The sequence below is a fragment of the Enhydra lutris genome, unplaced genomic scaffold (genome assembly GCF_002288905.1).
Source record: "Enhydra lutris kenyoni isolate GAN:26980312 unplaced genomic scaffold, ASM228890v2 scaffoldscaffold10, whole genome shotgun sequence".
NCBI classification, from domain to species: Eukaryota; Metazoa; Chordata; class Mammalia; order Carnivora; family Mustelidae; genus Enhydra; species Enhydra lutris.
The window spans coordinates 7,009,376-7,019,527 of record NW_019154094.1 but is presented as its reverse complement, the minus strand read 5'-3'; the positions used below and the strand labels follow the sequence as shown (position 1 = coordinate 7,019,527).

At 60.9% G+C, this 10,152-nt stretch overlaps 1 protein-coding gene across 1 annotated transcript in view; it reads left to right on the top strand.

Moving 5' to 3' along the window:
• Window positions 1-3,296: 3,296 nt before the first annotated feature.
• The window catches only part of LOC111144059 (collagen type VII alpha 1 chain), a 31,289-nt gene continuing 24,433 nt past the window's right edge, over window positions 3,297-10,152 (top strand). The window contains exons 1-19 of the mRNA XM_022498146.1: window positions 3,297-3,381; window positions 3,879-4,059; window positions 4,692-4,851; window positions 4,927-5,020; window positions 5,113-5,274; window positions 5,509-5,672; window positions 5,750-5,879; window positions 5,990-6,106; window positions 6,218-6,364; window positions 6,450-6,566; window positions 6,641-6,790; window positions 6,882-7,010; window positions 7,772-7,915; window positions 8,005-8,130; window positions 8,233-8,376; window positions 8,960-9,079; window positions 9,242-9,385; window positions 9,711-9,836; window positions 9,934-10,080. Of these exons, the coding sequence (XP_022353854.1) occupies window positions 3,297-3,381; window positions 3,879-4,059; window positions 4,692-4,851; window positions 4,927-5,020; window positions 5,113-5,274; window positions 5,509-5,672; window positions 5,750-5,879; window positions 5,990-6,106; window positions 6,218-6,364; window positions 6,450-6,566; window positions 6,641-6,790; window positions 6,882-7,010; window positions 7,772-7,915; window positions 8,005-8,130; window positions 8,233-8,376; window positions 8,960-9,079; window positions 9,242-9,385; window positions 9,711-9,836; window positions 9,934-10,080 (2,587 nt within the window). The remainder of the gene's footprint in view (window positions 3,382-3,878; window positions 4,060-4,691; window positions 4,852-4,926; window positions 5,021-5,112; window positions 5,275-5,508; window positions 5,673-5,749; window positions 5,880-5,989; window positions 6,107-6,217; window positions 6,365-6,449; window positions 6,567-6,640; window positions 6,791-6,881; window positions 7,011-7,771; window positions 7,916-8,004; window positions 8,131-8,232; window positions 8,377-8,959; window positions 9,080-9,241; window positions 9,386-9,710; window positions 9,837-9,933; window positions 10,081-10,152) is intronic.

Here is a 10,152-nt window from a genome sequence, read left to right as displayed (position 1 = left end):
TGGACAGGCAGGGCAGGAATCCTTTGCCTCGATTTGCAGCTGACTCAGGCTCTGAGAATAGCCCTGAGCTCAGTGGGGCCCGAGCCCCCTCCCTTGACTAGATCTGTCCCAGGCAAGTCCTGAGCTGCTGGCCTGATGATCCCCTTCCCATCTACCTGTGGCAGTCAGGAGCCAGTGGAGCTCAGAGCTGCCTGGTCCCCCTTCAGGCCCTGGCCCCACAAGGCGGGTGAGCAGGTAGACCCCTCTTCCTGTGTCTCCATCCCTTCTGCAGTCAGGTTCCCTGGGAGCCCAGGAAGGAAGTGGAAGTGAGGGGCCTGATTCTCCTGGGGGAGTGCCACTAGCAGTCAGGAACAGGATGTGGGGACAGAGGTGGTTGAGAAATCACCCAGCATCAGCCTTGCAGTGGCCCCAAACAATCCTTGAATCCCTCCTGCCCTGCCCCAGTGCCTTTCCCTCATCTCTGCTGTCACCAGTTGTCAATTAGGAAATAACTATCGAGTGCCCGCTAGAACCCAGAGCGGGAGGTCCCAGGTCATCCCCCTACTTTGAGAGAACCTACTAGACAGTGCAGAACCCTGACAGGCCCACCCCTGGTGCTTATAGATGTGGCACACTGGGTCCAGGGAGTAAGTCTGAGCTCCTGGAAGATGGGGTTGATGTCTAAGCCCAGGCTTAGAAAGGTTCTGGGGGTGCTGAGCACTCCGGGATGTGATCTGGTCCCAACAGACCTTGCACACCAAGCCAGGGAATTTGATCTGTGCTCTGGAGACATTTTGAGGGAGGTGCCATGGAGGTTACAGGGAAGAGAAGTGACTTGGGCAGCCTGAGGTTTAGCATGGGGACTCAGGCTGGATTTCTGTGGCACCCCAGAGAACTGTGCTATGGCAGAGCAGAGGTCACAGCCGTAGGAAGAGCTGGAGCGGGCTGTAGGGTACACAAGCAGGACAGTAGCCCCAGCAACGCTGGGGTACCCCAAGGAGGGGTAGGTTGGAAGAGGACGACCTGCCTAGCTTTGGCCATAGTTGTGAGAAATTTGGAGGTGTCCAAGACAGTAGGATGTGTGGGGCTGGAATTCTAAAAAGCCCCAGTTAAAGATGTGGTAACACCTGACAGAGGTAGGGACTGAAGCCAGAGAAGGAGGTTTCTGGGGGAGCGTGAGAAGGACGGAGCTCCGGGACCCCACTCTTCAGATGGAAGGCCTGGGCTCTGGAGCTGTGCCCTAGCCTGTGCACCTGCCAGGAGGCTGAAGTCAAGAGACTCGGATGGTCACATACCCGCTCGTGGCCTCAGGGGGCTCCTGTCTCACACATCGCCCCTGTGCTAGAACCGCCCCAACAGCCTCTCCCAGCACCCTTTGAGGGATCCCCACACAGCAGGCAGCCCTTCCTTTCCAGGGCACATCATGGTCCTGCTACCCTCTCAGCAGGCTGTCCAGTCGCCCCTACAGGCTGGACCGCTATGTGTCTATGACCCTACGGTGAGCTCTCACCTCTGATGTGCAAGAAGAGGTGGGGGTCTTGGGAGCAGGGGCTGCCTCCGTAAGGAGATTGTGTCTGGTTCTCTGCTCTTCTCACCCAACAGACAGCTTTAAGGGCTGGGCTGGGGACACCATGACCTTGGAAAAAGTTCTGGACCCCTTGGGTCACAGCCCTGTATCCTATGATGAGGGAGGGATCAGTGATAAAAGGGGCCATTCTGTAGCTTCAGCCATCTGGGCAATAGGAAAACAGGCAGCATGGATGGTCTTCATTGCCTCCAGCTCTGGCCATACCAGAGACCACCCCTCCCCACCCTGCACTGCCAACACCAGCCCAAATGGAGCCCAAGGAAGATGAAGAAGAGCTGTCCCCATCTCTTCCCCACTCAGCCTGTTGACCCAGGAGAGGCCCGAGGGGCCAGGATGTTGGAAGGGACTCTGTGGCAGTGGTGGGTGTAGACATACTTTCTGAGCTTCTCAGAAAACAAACAAACAAAACACGGGGCCTGCTGTTCTTGGGAACATCACTGCCTTGATACCACTCCGCTATGATGAAGACACACACATAAAAACACTCATGTCCTCAGGACAGCAGCGTTCGTGACCTGGAGATCTGTCAAAGGGGACTGTCTAAGTCACAAAAGCCAGTTAGGGAAATGGGTGGGAAGTCAGGCTGGTTAAGGGGAGAGCAGTGGCACAAGGGTACTTATGAAGGTGGCAGTTGCAGGTGGGCCCTGAGAGAGGCAAGGAGAGGAGGGAGGGCCCGTGGTGACCTCTGGACCTGGTGGGGATGATGGGTAGAAGGGGGTCTTCAAGAAGAATAGAGTGAGGGAGGAGACTCCGGCAGGCCAGAAGGAGGACGAGTAGTTAGGGGGAACTCAGGGCCACCAGTGGGGGTATAGGCAGGAAGGGGTGGATTCCTGAGAGTTGAGCTGTCACTGTGGGTGGTCCCACCCTGCACATATGGACAAGTCCCCCTCCGTGCAAACACAGCTGGATGGCATCTGCCTGGGACTGGTTCAGGGCATGGCAGGGGGTGTGGGGTGCCGGGATGGACACGTATGCATACGCACGACACTGATTCTCCCCTCCCGGCTTCCTCCTCCCAAGGTGAGGGGGGGGCGCATTTTGCAGCCTCAGTCCAGTGGTGCCTTGGTTTCCCTGGGATGAGCCCAGAGCCCCTCACTTGCTGGGGGCTGCTCCAGCTGTCAATGGCATTGGGGTGGGGCACAGGAGATCCGAGACAGGGATGGCTGAATCACAGGAGTGGCCGGCGGGACTCATGGCCTGAAGGCTTGTCTGGGCACCCCCATGGGGTGGGGGGTGAGTCATCTCCAGCTGCAGCCTCCCCCCACCACCATTCCGCCGTCTCTTCCATCCCCCGTAACCTATCTAAATTCCTGCCTCCAGCGGTCATGACACTAGTCACTCTGACCTTAAAGCAGCCACAGCTTCTGACCCTGGGCAGGGTTGGAGGGTCAAGAACCTTCTGGGGGGAGTCCCGGAAGCCACAGGAGGTGCGGGGCTTTACCCTTTAGTAGAGTCAAGTTGTCTAACCAGGCAGGGGTAGTGGGGGCGCGGCCTCCGGGACGCTGGGTGGGGGGCGGGCCGCCTGGGACCCCGCCCGCAGCTCCGCCCCCCGATCGGGGACTTTTCTCGGCTGTGGCGGCGGGACTGCAGCAACGGCTGGCGGCGGGAGCCGGTGGACGGGCAGGCAAGACCGGGACCGGGGTAGGGGTGCACTGGGCTCCCACCGCGATAGCTGCGGGGGATGAGGGACAGAGACGGGGGGCCTGGCTGACCGTCTCCTCCACCCAGGATGAGGCTGCCGCTCCTGGTGGCCGCACTCTGCGCCGGGATCCTGGCAGGGGCGCTCCGCGCGCGGGCGCAGCACAGGGAGAGAGGTGGGCACCGCCGGGAAGGACTTCATACGGGCGCTTCACCCTGTCACCCGTGACCTTCATCTGGGACCCCTCCCACCTCCACAACCCTGCCTGCATCCCTGCTAACTCTCCCCAGACTCCCCAAACCCTCCGCTCCCCCTGCTGGTCTCCTAAACCTCATCCTATCCTGTTGGATCCCAAACTCTGGCTCCCCAAATGCAAGCTGGGTCACCCCCTCTTTGTCACTCCACGCTGGCCCCCCGAGGCCGACCTCAGTCCCAGATCCACACCCCTGGCCAGGCTTTCCCTTCTCTGCACACACCAGTCTCCCACAGAGTCTGCTCCGGGCTCCTCTGTCCCTCCCTCAGAGGCTCCCAGGACCCAGCCAGCCCAAGCCGGTTTGCTTAGCCTCTGCGGCCTACTCCATCCTCCCCAACCCCTAATGCCAAGAGACTACAGTGCCTGGAGGGGTGGGTGGTCTCCAAGGAGAGAGCCTCATGGCTGCTCCCTGCCCTTAGTGACCTGCACACGCCTTTACGCCGCCGACATCGTGTTCCTGCTCGACGGTTCTTCGTCCATCGGCCGAGGCAACTTCCGTGAAGTGCGAGGTTTCCTGGAGGGACTGGTGCTGCCCTTCTCGGGGGCAGCCAGCGCACAGGGCGTGCGTTTCGCTGCCGTGCAGTACAGCGATGATCCCCGGTGAGTGGTGGCCCCTGGAGCTGGGGACCCGGAACTCTCACCAGGATTCTCCCCCCACAGGAGCAGGGAACCCAGAAACCCCAAGGCCAGGCTTTGGGGAACCCAGACCCCTCTTCCCTGAGCCACGACCTCCTCTGGAGACAGGCAAGGATCTCCCGGGTAGAGTCCTTATACCTGAGACACCTCTGGGCTGGTGTCCTGCCAAAGACAGCCCTATGTGTTCTGGTCTGGAGATGGGGAGCTCAGGGGCCTCAGATGCCCCCTGCCTACCTACCCGACTGTCCCTGTTTCAGCCTCCTGATGCCTTCAGCCTCTCCCCTCCCACAGGGCCTCCCTGCCTGGCCAACGGCCACCTCCCTACAACTGGACCCTTCCTCCCACAATTACTTAATTAACCAGACATCCTGCTCCCAGAGGCAGGGAGCCCCAAGGGCTCCAGCCCCAGGCAGGGCACAGAGGGGTACCAAAGGAGATTGTGACTGGCTTCAGAGGTGGAGGACAGGAGTCACAGAACCAAGAGGACCCTCAAGGGGACCTGATATTCGCAAACCTCACCCCAGAAGCCTCCTAGAAGCCAGGGCCAGAACAGGTCCTGGCCCCGAGCCTGTTGCCACCTTCCCTCCCCTGCACAGGACAGAGTTTGGCCTCGATGCACTTGGCTCAGGGGGCGATGTGATCCAAGCCATCCGTGAGCTCAGCTACAAGGGGGGCAACACGCGCACGGGGGCTGCGATTCTCCACGTGGCTGACCACGTCTTCCTGCCCCAGCTGGCCCGACCTGGTGTCCCCAAGGTGATCTCTTCCCCTACCCTGCCCCCCATGTTAGCTGGCTGAGGCACACTGACTGACCCCGTGCCCCTGCCCCAGGTCTGTATCCTCATCACAGACGGGAAGTCCCAGGATCTGGTGGACACAGCTGCCCAGAGGCTGAAGGGGCAGGGGGTCAAGCTGTTTGCCGTGGGTGAGTGCCAAGCTGAGGTGACAACGTGGGCTGTGGCAGGGGCCAGTCAGAGGGCATGGGAACCCCTGAGCTCTGACTGGGCGTTCCCTCAGGGATCAAGAATGCCGACCCCGAGGAGCTGAGGCGAGTTGCCTCACAGCCCACCAGTGATTTCTTCTTCTTCGTCAACGACTTCAGTATCTTGAGGACCCTGCTGCCTCTTATTTCCCGGAGAGTGTGCACGACTGCAGGGGGTGTGCCCGTGACCCTGCCCAGTGAGTTCCTGCCCACACTTGTGCCCTGACCTGGACCCCTGTCCCTGCCCCCCACCTGGGAGTGGTGATGCCATCCCATGTGCCCCTGACACCAGGCTGGGGGTACTGTCCTCCGATCCTGCCCTCGGGGTGCTGACCCTACCCCAGGGGCTCCTGACCTTTGACCCCAATGCTCCACTTTAAGTCTGACCCCTGATCCTCCTGCCTGGTTAACTGACTCCCCGCCCTTCCCAGCTGATGACTCGACCTCCGGTCCCCGAGACCTGGTGCTGTCTGAGGCAGGCAGTCAGTCCTTGAGAGTACAGTGGACCGCAGCCAGTGGCCCTGTGACTGGCTACAAGGTCCAGTATGCTCCTCTGACAGGGCTGGGGCAGCCACTGTCCAGCGAGCGGCGGGAGGTAAGGATGTCAGGGATGGCAGGTGGGGGGCTGGGGATTTGGCTGGGCAAGGTAAAGTGACCTCTGACTCTGGGCAGGTGAGCGTCTCCGCTGGTGAGACCAGCACGCAGCTGCAGGGTCTCCGGCCACTGACCGAGTACCAAGTGACCGTGGTAGCCCTCTACGCCAATAGCATTGGGGAGGCCGTGAGTGGGACAGCCCGGACCAGTGAGCACTTCCGCTAACCTCTGACCCTAACCCCTGACCCCGCTCCCCTAACCTCCCAGTAACCCCTCCCCACCCCTGACTCTGCTAATGCCTGGTGCACCTTCCCCCAGCTGCCCTGGAGGGGCCGGAGCTGACCATCCAGAACACCACGACCCACAGCCTCCTGGTGGCTTGGCGGAGCGTGCCAGGTGCCACTGGCTACCGTGTGACATGGCGGGTCCTCAGTGGTGAGTGAGGGGATCCCCGCACGTCAGGCAGGATGGCAGGTTTCTGAGTCTGTAAGGCACACTGACCACCCCTGCCGTGTCCCCCTGTGCCCTCCTGTGCCCTCCGTGTAGGCGGTGTCACACAGCAGCAGGAGCTGGGCCCCAGGCAGGGGTCAGTGTTGCTACGTGACCTGGAGCCTGGCACAGACTACGAGGTGACTGTGAGCAGCCTGCTTGGCCGGAGTGTCGGGGCGACCACCTCCCTGACTGCCCGTACCGGTGAGAGGGCCGGGGGCTTTCTTCGGGCAGGGCAGGCAGGAGGGCAGGGCACCAAGACCGCTGACATCCCATGTGCCCTGGGCAGATGCCTCTGTTGAACAGACCCTGCGCCCGGTCATCCTGGGCCCCACGTCCATTCTCATTTCCTGGAACTTGGTGCCTGAGGCCCGTGGCTACCGGCTGGAATGGCGGCGTGAGAATGGTCTGTGCAGGGGAGAGGGGTGGGCGGGCAGGGTTGGGCTTGGCTTCAGCTGGCCTGACCCTGTCATCCTGCAGGCTTGGGGGCACCGCAGAAGGTGGTGCTGCCCCCTGACGTGACCCGCTACCAGTTGGATGGGCTGCAGCCGGGCACCGAGTACCGCCTCACGCTCTACACGCTGCTGGAGGGCCGTGAGGTGGCCACACCTGCCACCGTGGTCCCCACTGGTGAGGGCTCCGTGGGCCTGGCCTCGTGACAGGGGAAGGGACAGGGGGGTGCAGGGGGCCGGGCAGACTTTCATGCTGCACTCTCCAACAGGGCCAGAGCTGCCTGTGGGTCCTGTGACGGACCTACAGGCTACCGAGCTGCCCGGGCAGCGGGTGCGAGTGTCCTGGAGCCCAGTTCCCGGGGCCACCGAGTACCGCATTGCTGTGCGCAGTACCCACGGTGAGGGGGTCACAGCCACACCCACACACATTAAAGATCCAGCTGTTGGGGCCTGACTGCACCTTCACCCCATCTCTTTCCGCTTCTGGGTTTCTATAGCCTTCTCCATCCATCGCTCGAGGTGGCAACCGAGCCCAGATCTGTCGTTGGGTGTCTGCTCCCAGCCCTGCCTCAGGCCCTCTTCTCACCGGGGTCTGTCTGCACTCACTGCCCCACATCCCTGGCTGCAGCTTCGTCCCCTTCTCCACAAGTACAAGCTCAGTCCCTGTCCTTTGGGGATTCTAGCTGGAACCACTGCCCCTGCTGAGCTCTCAGCCCCTGTCCCCACCCAATACTGGCCCCTGTCACCCCATGTCCCTGTCTGTTGATGACCTGTCAATTCCTTTTTTTTTGTTTTAAGATTTTATTTATTTATTTGACAGAGAGAGAGGGAACACAAGCAGGGAGAAGTGGGAGAGGGAGAAGCAGGCTCCCCGCTGAGCAAGGAGACCGATGTGGGCCTCGATCCCACGACCCTGGAATCATGACCTGAGCCAAAGGCAGATGCTTAATGACTGAGCCACTCAGGCACCCGACCTGTCAATTCCTATGACTGTCCAGTGACTTCTCTCGTCCTGCATTCCACGTCCCTGTCCTCAGACCTCTATCATCTTGGGTCTGCATTCATCACTGGTCCCTTATCCTGTGTCACTGTCACTGACTGCCATCATCCCACATCTCTGTGTCTCACTGACCCCTGCCTGCCTACCCTGCCTTCTTAGGGGTTGAACGGACTCTGGTGCTTCCTGGAAGTCAGACAGCCTTTGAGTTGGATGATGTCCGGGCTGGGCTAAGCTACACCGTGCGGGTGTCTGCTCGGGTGGGCGCCCGCGAGGGGGGCGCCAGCATCCTCACGGTCCGCAGGGGTGAGTACTGCAGAAGGGCTGTGGGGGGACAGCTGCCTGGCTCACTGCAGTCCTGATTTTGACCTCTGACCTCTATCTTTCACCCCCAGAACTGGAAACCCCACTTGCCATCCCAGGGCTACGAGTCGTGGCATCGGATGCTACACGAGTGAGAGTGGCCTGGGGCCCCGTTCCTGGAGCCAGTGGATTTCGGATTAGCTGGAGGACGGACAGTGGTCGGTGTGGAGTGTGTGGGAGGGTTATGGAGAGGAACGGTCAGGGTATGGGGGGTTGAGGGGGCAGGCAAGAGCCATGTCAACACTTTCCTCTGACCCTAGGTCCAGAGTCCAGCCAGACTTTGCCCCCAGAATCCACTTCCACAGATATTACAGGGCTACGGCCTGGCACGTCCTACCAGGTGGCTTTGTCAGCACTGCGAGGAAGAGAGGAAGGTCCCCCTGCGGTCATCATGGTTCAGACTGGTCAGGGCCTGACCCAGCCCCTTGGCTATCTATCTCCAGTGCTCCTTTGGACCCCCATGCACTCCCCTCTCAGACCCTTGCTTCGCCCCAGATCAGTCACAGTCTCCCTCTTCAGATTCCCTCTGCCTTCTCCCTCAGAGTCCTGCTTTCCCCTTTGGCCTCCCTTGTCTCCTTTTAAGCGCCCCCTTCCTCAGACTCCTTTGCCTCTCCTCAAAGATCCCACACTCTTTGCCCTCAGATTTCCACTACCTCATCTCTCAGGCTCCCACGGCCTTTTCTGCTCCACCTGACTCTCCTCTAAGACTTATGCTTATACCCCCTCACTGCCTCCTCTGACCCTATTGTCTTCCCTGTTAGACCCTCTTCTCTCTCAGATTCCTATCACCTGCTTCACTCAGACTGCAACTGTCTCCTCTGTCAGAACCCCCACTTCTTCCCCCATCTGGCCCATTCACCACCTCCCCTATCAGATCCCTGTCTCCTTTTAGATTTCCATAGCCTTCCGGTAGATGGTCCCCCAATCCTCCCCCATCAGACCCTCCACTGTCTCCTCCATGAGACTCTCCATTGCCTCTCCCCCCAGACCCACTGGGCCCAGTGAGGACTGTCCATGTGACGCACACCAGCAGCTCATCTGTCACCATCGCCTGGAGCAGGGTTCCTGGTGCCACGGGATACAGGATCTCCTGGCACTCAGGCCGTGGTGAGGACCAGAGGTTTTGGAGGGGACTGGAGGTTTTGGAGAGTCACGGGGATGGGTGCAGGTCTGGGTGGAATGGGGGATGGGAGTTAATTAGGGGTCCAGGTGGGGCATTGGGAGGTAGAGTCTACCCAACCCTGGAGCTGCCTCTGTTCCCACTCCCAGGTCCAGAAAAATCCCAGCTGGTTTCTGGAGAGGCCACGGTGGCTGAGCTGGATGGGCTGGAGCCAGATACTCAGTACACGGTGCGTGTGTGGGCCCGTGTGGATGGTGTGGATGGGACCCCCACCTCCGTGCTTGTGAGGACAGGTGAGTGGATCCTGGCCAGCTGGCAAACATCTCATCAGCTACCCCAGCCCACTGTGTATTCTTGTCGGCTTCAGCTGCCCTCTCCATCACGGCTCAGTGACCTTTCCACATTGACTAAGTGTCCCTCCTCAGCGACCTCCTGGCCACCCCACCCTGCCCACTCTGGGGCACTGACCTCCTCCCTCTCAGAGGTTGCCTGCACTGACCTGTCCATACTAACCTCACACTGACCTTCAGACCTCCTTGCACGGACCATGTTGGCACTGCCACCCTGTTCTCCAGCCATCCAGTGGCCTCTGGCCCCTTACCCTGCCTCTGCCCCCAGACCCTGCGCCCGTGGGCAGTGTGTCCAAGCTGCAGATCCTCAATGCTTCCAGTGATGTTCTGCGGGTCACCTGGGTAGGGGTCCCTGGAGCCACAGCCTACAGACTGGCCTGGGGCCGCAGCGAGGGTATGTTTCCCTGACCCACCCTTTTCCCTCCGGCTGGGACTGCCCTCTCTGGTAAGCCACCCCCACCCCGACTGTTGCCCCATGTTTGCCTGCCTAGGTGGCCCCACGAGACAGCAGGTGCTCCCAGGAAACACGGACTCCGCAGAAATACGGGGCCTCGAAGGCGGAGTCAGCTACTCGGTGCGAGTGACCGCACTGGTCGGAGACCGCGAGGGCGCGCCAGTCTCCATTGTCGTCACTACACGTAGGCGGAGCTCGGGCTGGGGCTCCAGGATTGGTGGCGTGGACGGTTTGGGGGCGGGGTTTGTGCACGGCG